This window comes from Kogia breviceps, chromosome 2 (assembly GCF_026419965.1).
Source record: "Kogia breviceps isolate mKogBre1 chromosome 2, mKogBre1 haplotype 1, whole genome shotgun sequence".
Taxonomy (NCBI): domain Eukaryota; kingdom Metazoa; phylum Chordata; class Mammalia; order Artiodactyla; family Physeteridae; genus Kogia; species Kogia breviceps.
The window spans coordinates 180982373-181009619 of NC_081311.1; the positions used below are offsets into that span (position 1 = coordinate 180982373).

Sequence of the window (27247 nt, forward strand, 5' to 3'; positions counted from 1 at the left end):
CCCTGGAACAAAGATGACCGAAAGGCAGGAACAGCCTAACGGACCAACCCCCTCAAGCACCTTTTTCTTCTGTGTTAAATAGTTTCAGTCCACGTGCAGACACGTACCCACTCGCTCGCTCTCACCCACAGACTCACACACACAACAGCAGTGGACATCTCTTCACTCCCACTCCCACCTGCCCTCATTCATCTGCAGCTGGTCTGGTTTGGGCAGTTGCTTTCTCAACACATTGGAGAACTCAGCACCTCAGCACTGGAAAACCTCAGCTTTCTTTCTAAAGTAGCACACTGCTTCATGGAGCCTGAAGTCTGTGGCTCCTTGAGGGATCGCCACAGGATGAATCAAATATACAGCCCACGCTCACTCAGAATGCCAAAATGCTCCTTTTGGGATGTCAAGTTAAGCAGTGTTAAGGAACACTGCATAATGGCCAATGCTATTTATGCTGATGATTATGAACTCTGTTTATACGCTTAAGATCCCGTGCTGGGAAAACATTCCTGCCCACTCAATACTTTTCACTGCTCAGGTGTCACCCTGTCAATCTCAGAGCACTTAGCACACAGTACTTATAGCTGGGGAAATGTGTGAGGAATATCTATCATCCTCTTCAGACAGAGGGGTAAAGAGAGACCAGAAAGAGAATGAATGTTTATCTGGAGTCCCCTTCGCGTACTATGGTAGGTGTTGTCTCCTCAGATTCTCACAATAATTCTAGGATGCATTTCTTTTATTGGCTCCATGTTGCAGAAAGAAGACATAGAAGCTCAGGGGATTGAATTGATTTGCCCAAAGTTGCTTGTAGCTGCTAAGTGCTAGAGCCTGGATTCTAACCCAATTTTTCTAACCACCAAACCCATGCTCTTTTTGCTATACTTTTTTCTTTTTTCTGTACTCTTTTTTTCCCAACTTTTCCAAGTATGAGAAACTACCCCCCATTTAAATTATTTTTAGTTTTTAACTTTTGATTTTGAAATAATTTAAGATTCATTTAAAAACTTATAAACATAGCTTCCCATAAACGCTTCACCTTACTTTTCCAAAGGTTAACATCTTATAGAGCCATAATACAATGCCCGAAACAAGGAACTTAGCATTGATACAATACTATTAAGTAATCTATGCACCTTATTTGAATGTCACCAACTGTCTCACTAATGCCCTTCCTCTGGTCCAGAAGCCAATCCAAATCACGCATTGTATTTAGTTATCATATCTCTTTGGACGCCTCCAATCTAGGACAGTTCCCCCTTGATTCTTCATCTTTCATGACCTTGACATTTTGGCTGGTTGTTTTGTAGAACGTCCCTTAATTTGAATCCCTTCTAATGCTAAAAGAGTTTCACAAACTCTCAAATGACTATAGTTGTACTTTGAGTATCTGCTCATTGAGAATATATTTATTGACAAGAAGCTGCATTAAAGTGAAGGATGCTTTTGATTTTGCTCATCATGATGCCTTCCACATACATTTGAAAAATTGTATGTATATCTGTGAGATAATTTTTATTTACTATACTGGCAATGCTTAGATATATTTCCTTTCATCTACCCCTGTGATATTCTGGAAGCTCCTCCTGAGGTCAGCAGCCCACAGTCATACACACATCAAGGCAGAGGTTCTCAAAGAAAGTTTGGAGAAGACCACTGAGAGTTGGTAGAGCAGATAACATCAAGAGCTAATGTTCACTGCATCTTTGAGAATTTATTGTGTGTTGGTACTCTATTCTTTGCCAAGAGTTTTGCATGCATTATATCATTTGAGCCTCACAATAGTACCTCTAAGACAAGTACTATTATTAGCGTTCCCATTCTACAGTGGAAGAAATTAAGATTTCGAGTCTGTAAGTGACTTGCCCAAGGTCACACATCTACTGCACAGCAACACTGGGATTTGAACACGGTTCTGCTTGGCTCTGAAAGCCCCATATTCTTATCCACCATGCATGCTAATTTTCTCCAAAAACATCTCTGATTTTTTGCTTCCATTGTTCCTATGTCTGGAAAAGGCTTCATTTCCTGTTTTCCAAATTCTTTCCCTGGTTCAGTCTTTAAGGCCTAGTGCTAAGGGCGTTCTTCTAGGGAGATTTCTTCTGGTGGAAAGAGAAACTGGATTTATACAAACCCCAGGTACTGCTCCTCCACCTGATAAGGCATAAAAGGGGACAACAGAATTAGAAGGGACTTGGATATTCCTGAGTACAACCTCTTCCTTATATAATAACAATAACTACTACTATTTATTGCATGCTTACTGTGGGTCAGCAGTGTTCTAAATGTTTGGCATGTGTTATCTCATTTAAATCCCACAGCAACTCTAAGAGGGAGGTACTAATACAGTGGAGGGGGAGACTTCTAGAGCTCACCCACATGTGAATTTCCTCTCTTTCCAGGTACCTAGGAGGATGACACTTCCCACCCCTGCTGCCGTTAGGCAGAGCCACGTTTCTAGATCCAGCCAAGTTGCAGGCAAGTGTGATGCACCATTCCAGAGCTGAAGCACTTCATTGTTTGTATTCAGTGAGCTGTGAGGAAGCGAGCTGTGCACCATCTGTTGCCTTACTCTGGGACCCTGGGGCTTCCCCAGAGAGGCCATTGATTGGACTTCTCTCAAGAATACCTTCTGAACATAATTCAGGAGTGGGAATTGATGGTGGTATTCATCAGGGAAATTGACATTAGCCGGGCAATGTCTTAACACAATCAAAGTTTGCATTTCTCCCTCATGTCACAGTCCCACGGTGGTTAGACTTTTCCACCTTGTGGCTGTCCCATGTGGAACCTGTAGCTCTCAGATCGCGGAGGCAGGGATGGAGAGGGATGCAAGAGGCATCCCTTCCTGCCTCTGCCCTGAGTGACACATGGCCCTTCCTTCTTAGTCACATGGTCCTGTGCCCACCCAATTACCGCCTTCCCCTCTACCAGTGCCCACACCTCTGTTTCTTATATGTCTGGGAACCTCAGGTCTGGTGGAAGCACTTCTCCTTCCTATTTGGCTTCCTCCTCAAACTGCTGCCTAATAAACAATATTACTGTGAAGTAGTCACCTACTTCGGAATTGTCAAAGCTAATGGTTAGAAATGCAGATTCCAGGGCACCACCCTGGCCCAGGGCTCTGCATTTTCCCCTTCCTGACGCACTTCTTGGTGCCCACAGATGTCTCAGAACTATTGTAATGTGTGCAGCCCAGGTCAGTGTTATCCAAACTTCAGTCACTTACACTGTTCGACATATTCATACTATTGTTTTCTTCATACGTAACATTTTTCTGTAAATGTCTCATATTTTTACTTCAGTAAATTTCTAAAGGAGACTTTTTGTCACTACCGTAAGTGAAACACCGGTATCATTAACCATAAAAAGAAGAGACAAGTTGTGCTAATATAATAGAACATTATTCAGCACTGAAAAGGAACGTACTATCAAGCCATGAAAAGTGGTAAATGCGTACCACTAAATGAAGGAAGCCAATCTAGAAAGGCTGCATACTGCATGATTTCAACGATATGACATTCTGGAAAAGGCCAGACTGTATTTCAGGAGCTCAGGGGTGGGAGAAGAGGGATGAATGGGTGGGGCACAGGGGATTTTTCGGGCAGTGAAACTACTCTGTGTGATACTATGATGGTGGATACATGTCATCATGCTTTTGTCAAAGCCCTTAGAATGTACAACACCAAGAGCAAACTGCAATGTAAATTATGGACTTTAGGTAATAACAGTGTGTCAGCATTGGTTCGTCAATTGGAAAAGAAGCACCAATCTGATGCAGGATGTTGATGGCGGGTGAAGTAGGGAGGAGGGGTGAGAGTGAGTAAATGGGAACTCACTCAGTTTTTCTATGAACATGAAATTGCTTTAAAAAATAAAGTCTGTTAATAAAAAAGAATAGACACAAACAGATGCAAGCAAAACAAGTTTAACAGATTCTAGCTAGATATTGCTATATGTCCAAAGGCTCTGAGCCTGGTGCCTTCTCTCTTTGTTTGCAGAAGAGATTGACAAGCGTTAGAAGGATGTTAAAGACATATGATCTCTTCAAGGAGATTTTCTCCCGGACATAATCATAAAGCATGAGAGCAAAATGAGAAGAGAACTACATTCTCACTTGAGGGTCTATGTTATTTAACATCGTGTCTGTCTGGGGTATCCGTCCTATCCCAGCTTTCAGAAACACTAGTCGAGGCGTGACCCTGAATGCAAACACCTCGCTGTCACATGTTGAGCAGGTTTTTCCGCTGCTACTTCCTCAACATGCTCCTCCGTGTGCATGGCCTGCTCCTGGCCTCTAGGGACTCAAAGTCCAGAAAAGTGTCTTTCTGCACAGTTCCTGCCAAGCAAAGAGTGTTGCTTAACAAAGATGTGTCAGGGACACGGTGGTGATGGAGATGGTAAAGACAGATATGTTAGGAGTGAGGGACCCAGGCAGGAGAGGACAGAGGTTCAGCAGAGCCAAGCAATGAAAGACAGAAAGTCAGCCAAACAGGGACACTGGGTCTAAACGTGCATCCCTGACGGTCAGCCACAAAACAGCTGGGGTTTACTGTGGTCAAAGCACAGCCTTAATGAGAGTAACTGATTTTTTAAGGTTGTAGTGAGAGAGTGGGGTAGAAAAGGCAGCAGTGTAATCTGGGGGCCCCACTCCAGGTCTCTGAGCTACACGAACAGAATGGGATAAATATTGTTCCCATTTAATGAACAGCTGCTGTGTGCCTCGAACTTTAATCCCGCCCACTCCTTATGACAAGCGTTCAAGTTCAGTATTTCATTCCTGTTTCACAAACAATGAAATCTAGGTGCAGGGAGGTTAAATAAGTCACACAAGATCACCCAGCTGGGAAGGGCCCAAATTGTGATTTAAATCCATGTCTTTCTGACTTGAAATCCCATGTTCTTCCCATCCTTCTGAAATTGTACGAGAAAAGATCTGCTCCTGGTCAAGTGGTCGCAAGCCAGGATTAATGATCACTGTGATTACGAGAACAGGAATCATTGCTACTTGTCATTATAGAATCAGAAAAGGAGGTTGGATGGGGTGAAAGGTATCTCAAGGGATTGTCCATATCCCCCTTGCTTGGCATTTTAATTTATATAGACACATACATACACATATGTGCCCATGTACACACAAACAAATATGCCTTCTGCTACGTGTACACTAGGAACCAAAGATAACTCTATCAGTCTGCAATGAACATGTACCAGGATGGAGGGGAAAGGATCAACAAATACTGAATCCCTACTGTATGCAGAGCCCTATGCTAGCCACCAGGGTGGTTTCAAGAGGCTTCTTCCGGAGAAATTGTTGTTGATTCTCTTCAACCACATCCAGAGTAACCTTTCAATAAAGAAGGAAACGAATTTGATCTGTTTTCCTCAACACCTCTGAGCACAGGCCCTGGAGATATTCTCATCTGAGCAATGAGAATGGCTCTGGGTGCAAGACTGGGACTTGTGTGTCCCCTTTGTGGCCTTGGATCACAGAGCTGGAGAGAGCTTCTATTCTCAGATCCCCTTCTTTGCGGACAGTTTGCATCTACCTAGAACTCAAATTATAACTTATTCAATTTCACCTATTTTGTCATGTGTCGGTCATTCCCATGTGCCTCCCATTTTGACTTTTAACATACACAGAGGGAGGTATCAAATGTGTACTATATGTAATACTCACCGAGTCTAAGTGACTCTATCTTACATATGATACTTCTTGAGAGGGGGATGGTATACAGTTCAGCCTGCACAGTATTCACTTGCCAGCTCCTTCACATCCGGGCTCACTTCCAACTTGGCTTCCTTCTCATCAAACAAGAAGCAGCTAGCTCATTCCCACACTCCTTTGAGTATCCCCTCCCCGTCAAACCTACACCCTCCCCCAACTCACAAACCACAACTGGGCTTCTCCAACGTACCAGCTGGAAAAAAGAGCAGAGAGAGAGAGAGAGAGGAGAGAGAGGTTGATTCCCAGTATCTCTCCTTTCTTCTTCCAGGCTCTTTTGAAATGCATATTTCACTCCTGCTCTACTGGCTTTATTACGTAATTCTCTGTATGGGGACCTCAGCTAGAAGCCACACCCAATCAATTAGCCAACCACCACAAACAGATGCAGTCTGGTAAGTGAAGAAGGATTACTCCAAAGTGAACACCGTGCAGAGGATCTACAGACAGTTGAGGTGAGAATCACTCCACCACTGTCAAGACACCAGATGTCTCCCCTCCTCCAGTCCCTAATTCTGTCTGTGAATGACAGACAGCTTCACTCAACACTTTATTCACATGTATGCGCGTGCATGTAAAGAATAGATAGCTAAATATGCAAAGTAGCCAGGGATCCAATGGTGAGGTTTGAACATCCTTACATCATCTCCCAATAAAGTATTAGAGCACTGGTGAGAACCCTAAGGAAGTGGTCCTTGGACTTTCCAGTTTAAATAAGACCAGGACTAGCAGATGTAGCACCTGAAAAACTACAGCGGGAAAAAAAATCTCAGATGGGAAAATGAAAATAGCTCACTCATGACTTTGGGGAAGGCGTGGCAAGTGTGCTTCCCCTTTCCTGGGATGGTTTTGCATCCTAGGTCCATGATGGTATCTGTTCCCTGCCATTCATGAAATGCTTGCTCTCCTATTGTATGGGCATGGTGTAAATTCAGGACTGCAGCAATCATGCGCTTGCCAACAACTTAGGATTTCTATAAACACAGGACAGAGAATATTCTTTGTGATCTTTGCTGAAGATGCATTTTTCCATGCCATGTATCATATACACGGGAAAAATATTCTGGGACTAGATGACCCCTTGAATTGGAAGGGATGCAGACCCATCTCTCTGTGCTTAGATTAAAAATCTCTCTGGACCCCAAGAAATCTCATAACGAACCCCAAGTCTCAAGCTCAAAGGGGATCTTGAGGGTCACTAGTTCCAGTTGCCCACTTGAGCCCTCTTTCTAAGGCAGCCTATACTATCTTGGGACAGCTCTGATAGAAGGTTCTTTCTGATATCAAAACCGAAGTTGGCTTCCCCGGAGATTCCATCACTGGCCAAGGCACTACCCTTTGTGATTCCACAGAACAGGTCTGCCCCTTCTTGCGCACAACGCACGGTCAGCATTTGACGCCAGTGAATATTCTTCTCCATTGCAGTCTCTTCTCCCCAGTTCCCCTACCTGTGGGGCTGCCCACTGGGTGAGCTCTAAAGGCTCATTCATTCAACAAATAATTATAGAGCATGAAACAAGTGCCAGGAACTGGATTGATGAGCAAACACAACCAAGTCATCGCTTCCAGGGGTCTTACAGTCCCTTCGCCGTACCTCCCTTAGACCCAGGCAAGAGGGCCCCTTACTATAGAAGGCTCCACTCTGGACCTTCGTCAGCTGCATGCTTCCCATAGGGTGAGGCGCCTACAGGGTCAAGGACCCACATCCTCCTTCTAGAACATGCTTCAGTTACCTGGAGCCCTGGAATGCCTGCCTATTCAGCCTTGAGCCTGCTCCCCAAGCCTTCATGGTTCTCTTTGTTCAGAATCAAAGGGAGAGGGCCAAGGGGAAGCTCTTTGGAGGTGGTATAGATAGAGCCTGGACAAGCCAGTGAGTGTGCCCACACATGTATGTCCAAGGCTTATTATGGTGCAGGATGGAGCCAGCAGTGGAAAGAGAATCAGATCAGAGTGGCCTGTTGACCAAGGGCCAGACATCCCCATTTGGCTAGTACAGAATTCAGAGGACTCTAACAGTTTTAAATTCAACTCTGTCTTCCAGGTTATTTTGAAGGTATATTTGTCAGGATAGAAGGATAAAATGCACTTTGTTTAACAGTTTGTTAGCTGGATTTATTACTTTTAAATATCTTGGTCTATGATATGTGAGCCTCCATCCGTACTCTTGACCTGGGGTCCATAAATGTTAGGGATGGGTCTATTCTTTGTGGATACAGAGATTAGTTAATTCATCACAGAAAGAAATGTAAAATTGAACCATATTTCTAAGAAAAATAATATACCATTTGAGTTTCTCCTAAAATGCTCTGCTTGATCTCCATTCCCAGGGTTCTCCTTGCATTTTGGGGTCTCCAGGTTCCCTTGAGCCCTGCAAAGCCCTTCTCTTATTTTCTGAGATCCCAAAACACTGGCTAAAATATTCCACACTACTCTTGCCCCTTCTGAACTCAGAGCTTCAGGGAAATGAACCCTAGGAAGAATAAGGGAGGCAGACCAAGATTGTTAATCTCTTCCAGACTCATTTCCTGCTTTTCATTAGGTCCAAAACAGATGCCCCATCACTACACCGCCATGGTAGATTCCATCTTTGTACCCACTCCAGGGGCTCCACAGCTGACCCAGCCTGGGGGGTGGTTTCACCTCTTTGTTAGGTATCCGTGTGTCTCACATCTCTTCCGCTTCCAGCTGTCTAAGCTCAGCCTAAGTCTATTTCTTCTCACTTGGTCTGCAGCAGCAGGAGAGAAACCTTCTCTGACTAATTGGGGAAAAGGTAGCAAATCCATCCACTTGTGTCTCTGAATAGGCACCCCACACACTGGCCGCTTTTAAGCGTGCATCTCTTTCTCGTCCCCGATATTACTGTAATTCACCTGCGACTCACTGTCTGTGTGTCCTTGATCTCTCTAAGCCTCTGTGATGTCTGGGTTAGATTGTGAAACTCCCTGAGGGGGCAGGGCCACATCTGCCCTGTGTCTCCAGACCCTGCTCAGCAGAGCAGCCCACATAGGTAGGCACTTAATATAGACTTTTGATGATGGAAACAGAAGAACAGCACTCTGTCTAGAGCATTGTGAGGGGGCAAGAAGCAATCTACTACCACAGACAGACCACGTCACAGCAGCCCTCCTGCCAGACTGGGAGCTGGGGCACACTTTTTCCTGTTAAACAAGGTGCGTGGGAGGGGCACTGTCTCTTGCCTCTGAAATAACAACTGCAAACACTGTGACAGCATGGCTCTAATTGTGTTGACTGATCTGATGCTCAGAATAACCTTATGAATTGGGGGATTATCATTATTATCCCAGTTTTCAAATGAGAAATCCGAGGCACAGAGAAGTTGTGCAAATTGTTCAGCCCTCAAACTGGAGCCATCTGCCTTCGGAGACCTCAGCTTACCCACCAGGGCACATGGTCCCTTGACATGAACTAGTGGAGCTTCAAGGAGAAATGGCGAGTGAAGAGTTGCCAACCAGGCTCTTGTCCCACCCTCTCGCAGATCCTTGATTGACTGACCCCTGTCCCACCTGAATGACTGGCTGAGGGGAGGAGAGTGGCTACTCAGTCGGCTGTCCAGCATGGAGCCAAGTTGGTCCTCAAAGCATTTGTTCACACCCATCCCTCTCCCTCCTCTTATCTTTTCTATTTCTCAAACATGCTAAGCTTGTTCACACTTGGGTCTCCTCCACCTGGAAAACTCTTCCTCTAGACCTATGTATGCAGCGTTGGGTCGTTCTCATCACTTAGGTGTCAGCTCAGATGGTACATTCTTAGGGAGGCTGTTCCCGATCACTCTGTGTGATGTAGCTCCCAAGCCCTCCCTTTCATTCTCGTCTAACTCATTTTCCTGTTTTGCCTTTATCACAGCACTCAACACCATCTGAAATCACTTTATTTGTCTATTAGTTTACTTGCTTATTTCTGCATCTTCACTAGAACTTTAGGTTCAGGAGAGCAGAGACCTCATCTGTTTTGTTCACTCCTGGACACTCAGGGTCTGAAACAACATCTGGCACGCTGTAGGTACCCAACAAACATTTGCTAAATAAATGTATGTGTGAATGAATAAGTAGTAAGTCCTTTATAGATATGTGCAAATATGGAACTAGCTGGGCCTTTCAGTTTCCTGCCCCTCACCACATACATTTCAAGCCACTGGCAGGAAGAGAGCACATTTTCAGTTTTGGCAGCCTTTTAGCCCCTGGAGCAGTGGCAAAAGACCGGGGAGCTGTTCAGTCCCTTTGTCTGGGCAGAGAAAAGACCAAGACATTCAGCTACTGAGACTGCAGACTACCTGCACTCCATTCAGGGCCACGTGTGGACAATTGCTGGACAGCTCCCTCCTTGAACAGAAAACAAAATACTGAAATCTCAGCTTTCCACTTTCTGTGTCTGACTGTCTCTCTCCCTCTCTTCCTTCTCTAGAGAGTTTTCCCCACCTCTTCCTCTTTGTCTCCCTTCCTCATTGAAATCCTGTGAAGAAACACAAGCAAAAAGTGGGAAAATGTGTTCACATCTAACACATGTCACTCTTAATCCCATTAAAATCTCCTGGCTGCTGTGCAAATAAAGCAAACCCCCAAAGCATAATAATCATATGCAGGGAGCGCTTGATTTGATCCAGTCTTGGTATCAACATGACCCCCTATCCCTCCCACATAATAACAGAGCCCATTCCTTTATTGGTGTTAGCTTTTTTTTTATTCCATGCTTTATTTATGACACATTGTAAAAATAACAAACAAGAGAGGAAAGCTGCTAACCTCCAACCAGACCCCGTATCACGTGAGGGTATCTCACAATATTCCTAATAATCCTTTTTTTCCTTTTATTTAGCAAAATACTGATTTTTCCATGAGCAAAATGCATGCCATTATATACTAATCACTTTCAAGTCGTTTTCAGGTTCATTATCTTCCGGATCCTCTCAACACATTTATAAGCAAATGAGGGGAATAGAAAAAGGTTCCTCTAAATCACAGAAGTTGGAAAAGGGGCTCAAGGGTATAAAGAAATCTGAAGAAGTTCACACAACAGGTAAATATCATCCAGAACAGGCTCCAAGTCCTGCTGTATTCTAGAGACAAGGGTGTTCTTGCCAGAAGCCACACTCCCAGTGGCCCCTGTGACATCCTGAACCAGGGCACATGGAAGAAGAAAGAAATAGCTTAAGAAGTTAGGAAGCTAAGTAAGTCCTTTTTTTTTTTTTTTTTTTTTTTGAGAAGATGGGGCTTCTGATTGGGGCAGAAGCTGACCGGAAGCATCCTAAAGTGAAGCACAATTCTTGTTCTCAGCCCTGCCACCCCTCCTTGTGTCTGTGCTGGAGGTCCAGCACTGGAAGAGGGGCACAGTGCAGGCACCCCTGGCTTCCTTGCCTAACAAGAGTCCTTGGCTCTGGGCCGCAGTCCAGTTGGGACTTCAGGCAATCCTAGTCACAAGAAGGAGGAACCCAGCCCTCAGCCTCTCAGAGACATTTATTCACACTGAGATCAACATCACCTCCTCTCATAATGCCCGGGTCATGGTCCCAGTCATCGTCTGTCCCTGAAGTGCCCTGCCCATTCTGGGCAAAGACAAAATGAATGAAAATGTCAGCGAAGCCTGACTCTCACAGAGAAAGCCTTCAACAGGAACCAGAGCCACTCAGGAGTACCAGCATGGCATCCTGCTACACCATCACTTGTCCAAGGAGCACCGAGAAGTCTTAGCCCACTTCTGGGAAACTAGTGAAGAAGTGGCTGATGTGACCACGTAACCCCGCCCAGGGGGCAACTGAATGTTCTTTCACCAGCATCACTAACTAGATCAGATCTTCAGGTGAACCTTTCTGATCTGGGATTCTGCGGAAAGTGTTGCCACAATTCATGATTCTAGAAGAATGTGCACATACTATCCAGCACTGCAGAAACTAGAATGAAAGTGGAGCTAGAGGGGGTGGGGGGTGAGTATGTCTGTGAAAATCTGAATGAATGTGGTATAGGGAGAACCCTTGGCCTTGGAAAGACTCTGGTCCATAAGGTGCTCAGCATCTCCTCTCCTGGCTGGGGAGAGTTTAAGGGACTTTCTAAGTTTGCGCACTTCAGGGCTGAGAAGGGACATAGTTGTGACAAGACTCCCTACTTCCTTCTCCATATCCCTAACATTCACTCTCGCCCTACTTACCTACCTGCTTTCAACCTAGAAACATTTGAGTCTGCCAAGAAGTGTCATAGCAAACTGGATAGTCTTCATGAACTTACAATCCCTCTCCATTTCCTCCTCGGTGACTGCTGAGGATGTCAATATAATATGGGAGGGGTTAGTATCAAAGTGAAGTATCAAACAGGCATAGGCTTGCTGAGGACAAGACCTCCACACACTCTCAGAGAGGGAAGAAGTCTGAAACTGGAACTGAAGATGGGCTGGACAAATGTCACTAACAACAAATCAGATACAAAGCTATCTCGGCAACAAGCATGAATGTACCACCAAGTTTCTTCATTTCACCCCTTCCAGCTTCTGAACCTTCTACTCTGAGGATGCTTATGGAATTTTTGGATGGAATTGAACATATTGCAATTGAGCATTGGAAGGAAAATGCAAAAGTGGGGTACAACCGAGCCACCAAACAGGCTCCACCAGGCCCCAGACACCTCTTGGGCAAACGTAGCCCCATGAGACATCATTGAGGAGCCCTTAAAACATACAGTCCTCACACTAGAAACAGCACAGTGGTCCCCGGGGGCAAGGAGGCGCGTAGCAACCTGCAAGACCTGGATATGCCAGAAGGAAGCAGGAAAAGGGAAAAAGGGTCTCACCTGTTCCGGCCCCTGGAAGCAGATGCGACAGAGCGGGGTTCTCATGCCACTATCCAGGCTGCTGCCCAGCGAGTAGCGATCCTCAGCCTTCCCCTTACAGAAGTCATCAGAAGAGGCACTGCTGAGCAGCGAGGCAGGTGGCTCTGCGGCTGGGCCACCCCAGTCATCTTCCACTGAAGATGGCAAAGGTGGCAGAGGTGGCAGGGGAGGGGTCTCCCTGCCCACGCCTTCTCGAGGCCCCCTCCAGCCTGCCCGCCCCCCGGCACCCAGAGCCGGAAGGGTGTTGCTGGCTGCCACGCCGGGGGGCTGGGGCTCGCCGTGCATGGGCAGGGGCGCTGGAGGGGGGCGCCGCAGGAGGAGAACCTTCAGGTCATTGAAGAGCATGCGGCAGCGGCACTTGAGGAGACCCTGGTGGCGCAGCATCTGGGGGGCTGGGGAGCACAGTCCACAGCGGTACCAGGCACAGCAGTACCACCACCACCACCAGGGCAGCCCACTCTGGGGCATCAGCATGTGCCCGGTGGAAGCAGAGAGACCGGTAGGGGCAGGCGGAGTCTTTGCAGAGGATGGGATCGTTTGAGGGGGTCCACAGTGTATCTGTGTTGATGGGGGGAGGCTTCGTTCTCACCGGCTCCTCTCACCTCCCTTCCAAGTAGCAAATAAATTGCCCCCAGGACTGTCGACTGTCAGGCACTGCTTCTGAACTCTACCTGGAAAGCCCAACAACAGCAAAAATTTTCTTGCCCCTCCACGTCTAGCCCAACCTTAAGCTTTGCTCAAAGTGTCTCCTTTTTGCTAGTGACCTGGTGGCACAGGTAGGGGCAGGGGGGTAGAAACAAACAAACAAAAAAATGTTGAGGACAGGCTGTCAGGGCCTTGAGATCAAGGTCTAATTGTTAGAAAGTTCCCCAGGAGAGGCTTATTGGGTTTTTCTCAAATGCTTAGGCAGTGGGAAATCTTTTCTTTCATATAAAAGGGTGGGGGAAGGTTATCAATAAAATTTGGAGTGGACTGAGCTGGGCTTAGGGCAAGCTAGCTCCGTGAAGAATTGAAGACTGCATGTGCTAGAGAGAAAAGATAGTTTTCCTCAGGTATCGGGAGGTCGGTGGTGAGGGGGTGAGGGAGGTAAGGTGGGGAAGAGAGGAGGTTGGGAGAACTTTTAATTCTCCTGGGCAGAAAACAGGGGCAATTAACCCCCAGAAGCACCAGAGTTACTTTTAAGAGAGGGGTGGGGGGTAGGGAAGGGATTCAGGTGCAACTGGGCAAGGGGCTTGTGCTTTGCCTTTGCAGCCAAAGGGCTGCACAGAAGAGGGGAAAGCCAATTAGGAGAACAGAGGTGGGAAAATCAGGGACTGCGGGGGGGGGGGGGGGCGGGGGGAAGAAAGGGAAAAACAGAGAAGACCGTTTAACCCTTGCAGGGCCACCTTCTTCCTGAGCTTTAAGATCCTGGCTAGAAGAAGGGTGTGTGTTTGGGGGTGGGAGGCAGAGAGCGGGGTAGAGATTAGGGGCTTGTGGGAGGGGACTAGAGGAAGGGGGTAATTACATGGTCTCAGCCCCCCGCCCGCCCCTGCGGCAGTCTGTAAATGCTCGGCCCCCTTCCCTTGGCTCCATCAAATGTCCCTTTGGGCGAGGGGCAAGGGCCGGGGTAAGGGCAGGTCCGGGCGGGTGGGTGGCCTCGCCTTCTCCTCGGGGGCCTCCTCGGGGCCGCTGTCGCCCTCCTCCTCTGACTCCGGGTCCGCCCGAGGCCGCCGATGCTGCTGCGGCGGCGACCGCTTGTCGGCGTGCGGGTGTCTCCGGGGCGGGGGCTGCTCCGGCTCGTCCTCTGGCTGCTGCTCGCCGTCCGACGCGGCCAAGGCTGCCGGCCTCATGATCCTCCTCCTCCTCCTCCCCCTTCCCGGGGGGCCGGCCCTAAGCCCCCGCGCCCGGGCAGCGCTGCCATGCAACCGGAGGCGAGGCAGGCGCAGGGGCGGGGCGGCTCCGGCGGGAGCGGTAGGGGAAATAGAAAACGAAATCACACTAGTGGAATAAGACTCATTCGCTTCTCAGATAATCAGAGAAGAGCGCCGCTGGGTGGGTGGGGGCGGAGGAGGGCGGCTGTCGGGTCTTCAGGGCAGCTCTGCCTCCGCTGCCGCTCCCGAGGGCGGCCTCGGTCGGCTCTCGGCCCCCCGCCCCGCCCTCCTCTCCGCCGCGTCTGGCTGGCCGGGCTCGCTGTCGCTACCTCTCTTCCTAGAAGCGGCGAGGTGAGGCTTGTTTGCGGTGCCCGCTGAGGGTGGGGAGGGGGGAAGCGGCGTGGCCGAGGTGGGAGGCAGCCAGCACTCGGCTCCGGCTTGGTGCTCGCGAGCCCCCAAAACCATATATAAATATATCTCTTATAAAAGGCGAGAGGAAGCAAATCAGATTCCAGGCTGATGCCAGGTGTTGTCTCGTCTTCCGCCGTTGCTCAGCACCCGCCCGCCGCGACTGCTGCCCACCCCCCCCGGCTCAGTTCCCAAAGGGGTGGTGCTGGAAGGGAGGTGGCAGGCGGAGGGCTGACCGTCCGAGGTCTGGAAACAGGGTTCCTGGAGCAGAGAAGGCTCTCAGCTACCTCCGCCGCCGCCGCCGTGCATTCAGCACTCCGGGCGAGTGGACAGCTCCCACCCAGACCCTGAGCGTCACGCAAGTGGGGGGCCTGACGCAGACGCCGGGGAGGGATCGAGGAGGGAAAGAGGCGAGAGGGAGAGGGAGAGACAGGAGGGGGGAAAGACTGCTCGAGGCAAGGAGATGGGGAGGGACCAAGCGAAAGCGAAGGAAGGAGAAGGAGGGAGCAAAGTGGTGAAAGAGCGAGAAGGGCAAGCGGGGTAGAGAGGAGCATTCGTGTACTAACTCGTGCATTTCCCCCCGCTGGAGAAGCTCCGTGTGGACGGTACCGCTGTAGAATTTCTTCCCTCTGTACACTTTCACGGCCCCCCTCAACGCACATGCACAGAGACGTCTACGTCTCAACCAGAGTCTGTTCCCCTGCTCATATAAACATTTTCAGCAGATATCAGTCTGCGAGCTTTGAAAGAGATACATTTTTGGGACTCTTGCACTGATGCTGGAACTTGATGAAGACGAAGTCCCTCATGACTAGGAACTCAGGAGAAGAAAATCTTTCTAACAGGGAGAGGAACGCTAACACATTTTTGCCAGATTCTTCTAGAATTTAAACTCCAAAGGACGGGAATTTTTTTTTTTTTTGGTCTATTTAAATCTTATGTGCCTAGGTCAGAGATAGCATGTGGCAGGTACTTAATACATATTTTTTGAATCGACTATGATCACCATCACCAAAATCATCATTACTCCAAGCCATAGACCTCTTTCAATTGTAGTCATAAGAATCCAGAGCAATATTACAGGCTCATCTTAACCAATATCTCCAAGCTCCCCTCTATTTGAGACTTTCACTGAGCCACTGATAAGAGGTAATTTGAAATGGATGTTAATTTCCTCTCTTATTTCTACTTCTGACTCATGTCATCCTACTCCATCCTTCTCAGTGAGTTGCTAGTGAATAAGAAAAGTGTCCCTAAATGTGAAGAAAAAGAAAATTTAAAGTGGTCTGTACAAATACTCAGTACCTGCAGCTGTAGACTTTGGTCATTTAAAACTTAGGATTTCTTTCTTGCCTTTTCTCATAACTGCTCCCCCAACACCCCCCCACACACACACACCTCCAAGGTCATAGACTTGGATAAGCTATCCCAATGAGTCATCTACACTCCTTTAAAAATGTTGGAGCCATAGACAGAGTAGCATGCAAAAATCTCTGCTCCAAAATATCATTGGCATGAAGTTCAGCCCTATGAATCATAAGAACACTACCCCTTTGCTGCCATCTCCTTCAATGATTCATTCCTAAAAGATCTAAGGAGTAAGGACTTAAGTGTGGGTCTTGGTTAACCCAGGGTGGTTGCTTGTTTGAATCATGCCTCAGCACCCACCATGGATGCTGACACCTGGCCCAAGGTGAGTGGTTGGAAAAGGATGGTGGTACTGTCAATAACTACAAAATAATATGTATCTTATTGTTATGACTATGACCACTGTGCTGCAAAATGTTTTTCTTTGCTTAAAAAAGGTCCATTTGCTCTCAAAGAAAATTCTCTGCGCTCCACGTTACCCTGTGCTTGCTGAGGACACTGTGTGAATTACACTCTAGAATAATGATCTCATCATATATTCATCTTCCTTTACATGACTCAGAGCTCCTTGAAGGCAAGAATCAGTATTTATATTTGAATCATCAGCACATAATATAGCACCTAAAGTCTGGCGGATGATCAAGAAAATGAACACTGAATGAATGAATGGCCTTTTTATTTCAATGAAGCTACTGTATTTCTCCTCTTCATCTTAGACACACACATGTGAATGCTCTCATACGTGACTGAATATCTGCTTTACCTAAAATTGAGTTTCAGGCTTTTATGCCAATAAAATACTAGTTCCAAGTGTGTCATGCAAGTAAATTGGGGCAGGAGATAGAAAAGCCATATGAAGCTTGTATTCAGAGTCACTGAAAGGGGTGATATCCATAAGAAGACTATTTTTTTTCCAACCCTTCCACTGAGAGCAAAAAGATTTCTAGAAATAGAAAGTTGCTAAGGATGGGAAGCAACAACAGGACTGTCTTCAAAAAACCTGGAAAGCTTGAAATTTCTTTTGAATATAATGTAAATCTTGAAAAGGGCCTCACTGAATTGGATTCTTCTTATCTTGACAATAAAACAGTTGTTGGGAGCCCCCCAAGAATAAAAGTCAGAGATCAATGGGTCTCCATTTAAGCATTCAAAAAATATTTACTAAACCCCAATCATAGACAAGGAGTTGTATTGGAAGATGTGGGGAACACAAAAACGAATTGGTTGGAATTGCATCCTGTAGGGTCTAGTACTATAAATATGTACACAATCATAATATAAGTTATAAAATAATAAATGCTACAAAGGTAGTAAAAGTTTTGGAGTGTTTAGAATAAGGAGGTAATTAATGCTTACACCTTGGCAGCAATTAGGAAAGGTGGGAGGAGGTGGAGATGCCAGAGCCCCAAGAGAGCCTTTTTTAAGAAGTGACATTTGGGACTTCCCGGGTGGCACAGTGGTTAAGAGTCTGCCTGCCAGCCAATGCAGGGGACACGGGTTTGATCCCTGCTCCGGGAAGATTCCACATGCCGCGGAGCAACTAAGCCCATCCGCCACAACTACTGAGCCTGCGCTCTAGATCCCACGAGCCACAACTACTGAGCCTGTGCGCCACAACTACTGAAGCCCTCGCGCCTAGAGCCGGTGCTCCACAACAAGAGAAGCCACCACAATGAGAAGCCTGCGCACCGTAACGAAGAGTAGTTGCCGCTCACCGCAACTAGAGAAAGCCTGCGCGCAGCAGCAAAGACCCAACGCAGCCAAAAAATAAAATAAAAAGAAGTGACATTTGAACTGAATTAATATGTAGCATTCAGAGGAGGGAAGTATATTTCTGGCAATGGGAATGCTGAATACTTTAGTTCTTCCATTTGTCTGGAGTGGAAGGTGCTTGAAGGTAGGTAGCTGGAAGTAAGGTCAGAAAGGTAGGCTGAAACCAGATTACAGAAGGCGCTGAACTACTCTGGGAGAAGATTTATTCATTGACCAGGTACTTGTTTTAATAGTTTTAAAGATTTGGAGCTGAAGGTGAATGGCAGAAATAAACTTTATCTCTGAGCAGGTTAATTAACCGGATGGGATTTCACTGCTAACAGGTGAGAGAAGCAATCAATATTTTTCATTTCACGCCAGAAAGTTCTCAGCTCCTTAATGGATTTATTCTTTTAAATGAGGTTGTTTTCAGATATAATTCATTACATACAAAGATGCTGGGGTCATATGAATTAGAAGAGTAGAAGAATCAGAGGCTCCAAGGAATAGTCTTCAGGAAGAAATATTAGGAGATGCGGAGTTTCAAAAAAGACTTATTATGGAGGCCATTGCACTTGTTTCACCAACCAGGGGAGCCCTAAACGGATCCCATCTAGTAGCTATTGTTTCTTTTCCTAGACAGAGAGTACTCAGGGTAGAAGGCATTTTACAGAGGCTGGGGGGAAAAGAGAAGTCCAGAAAGATTAGGTGACTCTATGCCTAAGATTCCATAGCAAAGTAATTGTCAGACAAGGGCTAGAACTTATACATCTTCTAATCCTTAATACAGTTTGCTTTCCACTAATTCACAGTTCACTCTCTTTAAGCAAATAGTTCCTCAGGAATACTTGCAGAATTACTGTTGTCAAGCAGATTACTAATAGCTACCATACACTGAGCCATACACCTTTTGCCTATGTACTTATTAAAAATAGCAATTCTTATGTGCCACCCCAAGTCTACTGAATATGAATTTCTTAGGGAGCAACGTGAGAATCTGCATTTTAACAAGCACCTTGCCCGAGTGATTTTTTTGATCCTCAAAACTCCTTAAGTGGTAGGTATTTTCCACATTTTTTGGATGAGAAAAGCAAGGCTAGGAGAAATTAAGTCTAAAGTTAAATACAGTTGGTGAACACCAAAGCTGAGATTCTAACAGAGGCCTCTCTCAACCTAAAGTGTATGCTCTTCTTATGCTGGAACTCTGCCTTTTAAATTAAATCCCCAGGTGCCACACAGAATTCCCACACAGTTATTATCTGTCTGTCATACTGTGTCCCATGTCAAAAATAGTTCAAAACTCAGGCTAAGGTGTGGTAGGCAGCTTCTAAAAGGGGTTCTAATGCTCCCCACCTTCTGGTATTCATGCCCTTGTGTAAATGCCTCCTTTGGAGTGTGGGCTGGACTTAGTGACTTGTTTCTAATAAATAGAATACAGTCAAAGTGATGGGATGTCACTGCAGAGATCAGGTTATGAACGACTGTGACTTCCATCTTGCTCTCATTCTCTCTCTGGCTCTTCTCACCTGCTCGCTCTGGTGGAAATCAGATGCTGTGTTGTGAGCTGCACTATGGAGAGGCCCATGTGGCAAGGAACTGAGGACAGATGGCCTCCAGCCAACAGCCAGCAAGGAACCAAGGCCCTTAGTCCAACAGCCCACAAGGAACTGATTGCCAACAATCACATGAGTGGGCTTGGAATCAAATCCTTCCCCAGTTGAGCCTTGAGCTTGGCTGACATCTTGTTTGCGGTCTCATGAAAGAACCTGAGCCAGAGGACCCAGCTAAGCTGTGCCTGGATTTCTGACCTATGGAACTGTGAGATAAATGTAGTTGTTTTAAGCCCTCTGTACGTTATCACGACCCTCACTCCCAACACATATAAAGAGACATCTGCCTCTCAACCAGAGTCCATTTCTCTGCATGTAAGCATTTTGAGTCAATCATCACCTTCAAGCCTTGGGAACGATAAAGTTTGGGGAATCTCTCATTGAACCTGGGGACTTGGTGGAGACTAAATCTCTCATGACCAAGAACTCATGAGAAGGAAATGCTTCAAACAGGGAGTGACATGCTAGCATCATGTCCTTCCATTTCCTCTTCTAGAATTTAAGCTCCGTGGGGCAGGGGTTTTTTGCTTTGTTTAGCTTTGGTTTTTTGGTTTTGGTCCATTTTGATCCCATGTGCCTAGGTCAGTGATGGCATGTAGTAGGTGCTCAATACATATTTGCCAAATGAATTATGACCACCCTCACCATCAGCATAGTCACTGTTACTGCAAGCTATAGACCTCTTTCATTTGTGGACTGTAAGAATCTAGAGCAATATTACAGCCCCATCTTAACCAATATCCCAGTCTCCTTATCCAAACTTTCACTGAGACACTAATAAGGAAAGATTCAAAATGGATTTTAATTTCCTCTCCTATTTCTGCTCCTGACTCATGTCACTTTACCCTATTCCTCTCAAGGAGTTTCTAGTGAGCAGAAAAGTGTCCCCAAATGTAAGAAACACATTAAGTTTTGGAGTAATTTGTTACACAGCAATTGGTAACTCATACATAGGGCACTGAGAACATCGGTCACTGTGCCTGTGTTTCTGTGCCCCAAGGCACTCTACTGTGACCTCAGATGAAGAGTTTGATCATTCACAGGACAATGCAAGTGTACATGTGAGAGATCACCAGGAAAAAGAAGTACTTTGGTGTGCTTAATTTGTGGGCTGAACTTAAGACCTAGGAGAGTTCCTCTCAAGCCTTAGTGTGCTTTAAAGTTTAGCTTGGGAGGTTGTTTAAAGTGCAGATTTCCTGGGTAATTAATTAAATATTCAACTTAATCAATTAATTAATTGATTCTCATTTCCAGAGATTCTAACTTAGTATGTCTAGTATGTCACTTGGGATATGCCTTTTTGTCTAGTTCCTCTTGAGTTCCACTGTGGAGAATACTGGCTTAGAAGACAAAGCTCAGAGCCAGGACCTCACCCTCCCACCATCAGCCATCACATGAGCAGGGCTGGCCGTTCCCCTGCTCTGAGTTGATATTCTTCTCCAGACAGGAGTGAGTAAAGAGCAAGTTCCAAATCAATATCAGAAAGAGGCAACACAGTGATATGGAAAAGGTGCTGAGAAGATATTTGTGCATTTACCCCTGGTGTCTGGACCATTCCTGGTGACAGGAATTCAGTAGGAAGTAAGACAGATGAAGGTTTTGCTCTCATAATGTCCACATCCTAGTGTGGAAAACAGATAAGTAGGCAACTAAATAAAACAAGTAATTTCATATGGTGATAAGTGCTATAACAAAACTAAACAGGTTAATGTGACAGGGAATGACGCACTAGCATGTGTATTGACTGGAGGGAAATAGATGGTGAGGACAGGGAAGACTTCCTGAATTTAGACCAAAGAGGTGAAAAGGACCTAATGATGTAAAGATCTGTGGTAGAATATTCCAATCAGAGAAGTCAGCAAGCAGAGAGCTTCAGGTGGAAATGATGTAGCATGTTAGGGGAACAGAGAGAAGGCCAGTGTGACTGGAGACTAGCGAATGAGGGGAGGGATGATGGAAAATGAAATCGGAGAAGAGGACAAGAATCATATCATGTAGAGTCCTGTAACAATGGTGAAATTTAATTCTAAGTGAGCTGGGACACCACTGAAGCATATTAAGTAATGGATTTCTATTTTTTAAAAGGTCACTCTGGTTTCTGAGTAGGGAGTGGATTGGAGGTCTACCATTTCTTGAACACTTACAATATGCCAGACACTGTGCCAAAAATTTTATAGACTTTACCTTATTTAATCTGCACAACAAACTTATGGGTTAGATACTACAGTTTTTCTTATTTTATAGAAGAGGGAACTGAGGCTCAGACAGTTAGGTAACTTGCCCAAGATCAAACAGCTGGTATGTGGCTAATACCAGTGATCACCAAGATGTCTGATTCTCCTGACTGAAACAGTAGTGAAGTGGGGATCAAAACCAAGTCTTTCTGAACCACAAATCAGTATCCTTAACTACTGGGCAATACTGCTTCTCCCTACCTCATTATCCATGAAGACCTCTTAGATAAAGTCATGGCCTTGAAAAGATGAGAGAAAGAGGATCTAAGAAAGAAATGTAATCCTTATGAGGACAATTACTAGAGGAATAAAAGAAGAAAGAGATTAGTAGAAAACCATGCTTGTCTTTCCTTTTCTTACTATGTCAATTTTAAAAAATTAAGAAAATAAAAAGGAGAATTTCTTAGAAAAATGTTTATAGTTAGGGTATCCAGGTTTTTTGCTCATGACCAAGGAATTAATTGTGGCTACTGCTCATTGAAAATAATTTTGCAGCCCATCTCTAGGGAAGCATAAATGGAAATGCTCTCTACTTTGGAACAAAGGCTCCAAGCTATGGCCCTTCTACTTGCAAGCAGGACAGAATCTCCATTTGGGTTACTGACCCCAGTGTGGCCTCTTTCTTGCTTCAGTAAAGACCATCTGTTAGTTTAAGACTGTTTATTAATCTAAACCACCTTCCCTTTCAGCCTTCCATCACCCATCATTCTCAAATCTCAAGGGTTGACAGTCTCTGTATCTGAGTTTGGAAAGAACCCAGGTAATAAGGCCAGTGTCCCTATATCTAAAGGCAATTGTGTAATAAATTATAGTCTCCCAAGGTTACTAGGAAACCTGAGTTTAAAGGGATTACACTGGTAACCAAGATGCTAAAATGACCCCATTTTCTTGACTTAAAAATATAATACTTTCTCGGGGCTTCCCTGGTGGCGCAGTGGTTGAGAGTCCGCCTGCCGATGCAGGGGACACGGGTTCGTGCCCCGGTCCGGGAGATCCCACATACCGCGGAGTGGCTGGGCCCCTGAGCGATGGCCGCTGAGCCTGCGCGTCCGGAGCCTGTGCTCCGCAACGGGAGAGGCCACAACAGTGAGAGGTCCGCGTACCACACACACACAAAAAAAAACCAGAAAAATGGATTGACCAAGAAGATGGCAGCTATTGCCCACATATTTATATACCTATGGATGAGAACACAGAGTGTCCGGTCTTATCCACATTCCCAAACATGTCTACAAACTGGGAACAGCTATGAGAGGATTTGCTAATTAGCCTCATGTTTACACATTTTGGGTCAACTATAATCACTTGTTTATTAGAACAGAGGCTTCCCTGTTTATTACCGCCATTATAGTCTGTCAGTAAGAGATAATGTTCCTGAATTTCACAAATATGTGTGAATTGCACAAATCTTGCCAGCCCTAGCTAGGACTCACTCTCAATGAAAATGCTCAGAGAAGATAATTCTCAAGGAGGCACAGAATTTTATTTCAGCTAATAAGGAGTTATCTTGCCCAACAGAACTGCAAACATTCCCCTAAGCAAGGAATTTGCAGCAAGCGCCTTCTTACTTGGCACTAATCCATTCATCTCTTCAGCAATGTTAGGCACTTACTTGATATGTGCATTCTTACTGCATTCTTATCACAACCTTCTAATGTAGGGATCAGTAGTCCCATTTTCTAGATAAGGAAACTAAGACTCAGAGAGGTCAGGTAACTTGCACTGAGGGGCATGCCTAAGATCCATATCCAGGCCTTTCTTTCTACAAAGTCCACGTTTTGTTCGTTCTCCACACACACATACCACTCATGTGGACTAGGCTAGTTTTTCTGGGGTACATAACTGCAGGGGTGTATATAAAAGGAATTGCTGGATGACAGGACCAGGACCAGCAGGTAGTCTTGAGATTAGAAAAGGAGAGGTATGACAACATGTTAAGGTAGGGGAGCTGGTGTTAGGAAGAGGTTGTATTGTTTGCTGAGGAAGTTAGAAAACACAACGAGTAGCTGGGAATTTGGAAGACCAAAATTCATTTGTCTGGCTGTTGTGGATGAGGGTTGGACAACCAGGACATTAATTCGATCTTCGATTACATTTAGTCCTTTTTACTGTTGCAGATGCTTGGGGAGGGACAGAGTTGATGCTCTGCACTGAGTGGCCTCTGGCTGTGTCAGCACAAGGAGCTGGGGTCATTGCAATCATAATGGGAATAGTCAACGGTTGCTGAGAGTTGATTAAGTGGAGACACCATGTGAAGTGCTTTACCTTCATTTTCTCATGTAACCTTTATACCACTTCTCAAGGTTAGTTCTATTTTTGTTTTGAGATGAGGAAATAGGCACAGAGAGGTTAAGTGGCCAAGATCACACGACTTTCAGAATCAGGACTCAGTGTCCCACTGCTATCTGGACCAATAGAATTCTTAGACACGCCCATGCACTACATATCTTCCATCACTCTGGACCCAGTTTATGAGAATGCATGCTGGATTTCAAGAGGCAACTTTGTGTTTTCTTACTTTTTTATACTGAGGTTTTTACTTATACACACTCAAGTGCACAAATCTTAAGTGGATAGTAAATACGGTTCCTGAACCCAATTCCAACGTGTGTGTGTGAGTTTGTGTGTGTGTGTGTGTCTAGGTTTCCCCACACCAACAAGCAATTCTCTGGCACCAATAGGGTGTCTGAGTATACAACTCAATTTTAACATTATCTACCCAAAGATGGCATCAGATGTCACAGGTAAAGGGCTCAGTCCCACAAGACCGCCTTCAGATGCCAGTCACAAGTCCAGGTTGTTACCTGTACTTTTGACCAGCTGGCAATAAATCAGAGGTTCCCACAATCCCCTCCTCAGGTTCAATTAATTTTCCGGTGTTGTTCACAGAGCTCAGGAAAACCCATTTACTCACTAGATTACCAGTTTATTGTAAAAGGATATTAAAGGATATGAATCAACAGGCAAAGATGCACCCAGTGAGGTATGTGGGAAGGGGCATGTGGCTCCCATGGCCTCTTCAATAGCACCACCCTCCCAATATCTCCATCTGTTCACCAGCCTGGAAGCTCTCCAAACCCTGTCATTTTGGGGTCTTAATGGAGGCTTCATAACAAAATCATGATTGATTAAATCATTTGCCAATGGCAATGGATTCAACCTCAAGTTCCTCTCCCCTCCCCAGAAATCAGGGGGTGGGACTAAAAGTTCCAACCCTCTAATCACTTGGTTTGTTCTCCAGGCAACCAGCTCCCACACTTGGATGGAATCCAAAAGTCACATTTTCTGAAGTGTTTTCAGGAACTGTGGACAAGAGACCAAATACTATCCCGTTGCTCTTGTCATTCAGGAAATTCCAAGGGTTTGGGGAGCTGTGAGCCAGGAAGAGTAGATGATGACCAAATATCTGTGAGAAATATCTCATATTTCATATCTCATCTGAATGACCAAATATATATTTTTCCGATAAATCACAATATCGCAGATAGCTTAAGCGAGTTTGACACAATTAGATACACATGTAACAACGTTCTATGTCAATAAACACATCAGATCTGAAAATGCAGCAATGATAAATATTGCAGGAAGTGCAGATACACTTTTTTAAACTCCAGATGTCATTATTTAGAACATAATATTGTAGTATGCACGTGGATGGTTTTACATTACATCTTCTTGTTATGATTTATAGAACCCAAATCTCCCTTATTTTGGAAGGTATGTGAATCCAGATGCTCAAGGTGTATGACGTACAAGGTGACATACACCAGGACGCTACGGGGGGCTTTCTATGTGTTTATATTAATTCCACTTCACATGATATGCACAGATAAACTTTTGTGCTATCCACGTAGGGGAGACTTGACACATCCTGTGAATTCCCCAGGAGAAAGAAGCTATATAAATTCAAGGTTTTATTATTGCTACATATGTATCTAAAAATCAATATTTCTATCTGTTTAGCTATCGATCTACATGTGCACATTGAGTAGCCATTTAAAACAGGCTTTTTGAAAGCCACGTTGCATCAAGCGGGCTCTCTGTTAAAATAGGTTACATGTATGTACATGGCTAAAGGTTACCGGGTGTGGGTATCATTGTACACTATAAACTGGGAGGGTCTGTGGTACAAATATAGATTATTTTTCTACTTAGGACTGTGTATGTATCTGTACGTCTCAGATGCCCATAGTTCTCTGCATAATCACATGTCACTCGAACGAGATGATATGTTACCAAAGAGGACTGGTCAGTGGAGGACTTTGTCCACATGAAGAACAAAAGCCCTCATGCTCTGGAGCCAGATGTGGGATGGACACATCAGAAGCAGATCCAGAGGATCCTGGGGAATCTTCGGCTGAGACCACCTCTCCCTTTGTCTCAGCCTGACTCTAAGCCAGCAACTGCCCTCTCAGGACAACTGAGAAGAAGATTCCGTCTATCATGTTCACTGCCTCATTGCAGGCTTCTTGAATATTTAATAATACCATTTGCCTTCTTGGAAAAAGAGCTCAGAGAAGTCTGTGCAGTCATGGGTACCAGCAGTGGGCAGCAAGGCTGTGGCTGACACAGAGCAGGCTGGCTAGTCAGTCCCCTGCAGGAGCATCCCCAAATTGAAAACCCCGACAGATGGCTCTGGACTGAGGATGTGGCAGAGAGGAGAGACCACGCGGCGGGGGTCAGGCACCAGTCAGGAGCCTTGGAAAGGAGGAGGAAGTGCTGAGTTCGCATCGAGTGACCAGGGCATGCAGTGAGAGGGAAACCAGAGACTTATTTTCCACTCACACATTAAAAACTTGCCTCAAATTCAGGCCACCACAGAGTATGTCATGGAATGGTAAACCGGAATGAACGACATTGCTCTTCCGATCCCAAGCAAACACTTTACAGACTGGGAAACGGAGGCCCACATTGTAACCAATCTCTGGAGTCATCTAGCTGATTAGTGGCCAAGCTCTTTATATAATCCAAGACTCTGTCTCCAGTTTTGGAAAGATTAGGTTATGCTGCAATAATAAACAGCACTGCATTTTCAGTTTCTTAACACACTGAAAGTTTATTTGACCTTTTCTCCAAGTCAGTACCAGTCCTAAGTGACTCTGCAGGGCAGCTGCCTTCCTGTAGTGGCTCAGCGGTCTAGGCTGCTTTCGTCTCATGGCACCCCCATCTCAACACGTGCTCCTGTGACTGAAGTGGCAGAGGAATCGGCCCTGAACACCGCATGCCAGCTCTAAAAGGTGTCAGCGCAGGAGCACCTTGTCACTTGAAGTCACAGGCCATTGGCAACACTATCCACAAGACCCTGCCCGATTGCAACGAGAGATGGTAACTATAGTTTTCCATATATCCAGGAAGGGGAAGAGAAGCAGAAATCTTGGTGACCCCTGGTATTAGCCACCAAAGCCACATACCATCTGTTTGATTTGGGGCAAGTTACTTAACTGTCTGAGCCTCAGTTCCCTCTTTATTTATT

At 45.6% G+C, this 27247-nt stretch overlaps 1 protein-coding gene across 1 annotated transcript in view; it reads right to left on the minus strand.

The window, feature by feature from the left end:
- Positions 1-15106, minus strand: part of MARCHF4 (membrane associated ring-CH-type finger 4) — a 109171-nt gene extending 94065 nt beyond the window's left edge. Inside the window, exons 1-2 of the mRNA XM_059052794.2 lie at positions 14193-15106; positions 12514-13223 (exon numbers count right to left, since the gene is read on the minus strand). Coding sequence (XP_058908777.1) covers positions 12514-13026 — 513 coding nt within the window. The 5' untranslated portion in view covers positions 13027-13223; positions 14193-15106. The remainder of the gene's footprint in view (positions 1-12513; positions 13224-14192) is intronic.
- Positions 15107-27247: the final 12141 nt, after the last annotated feature.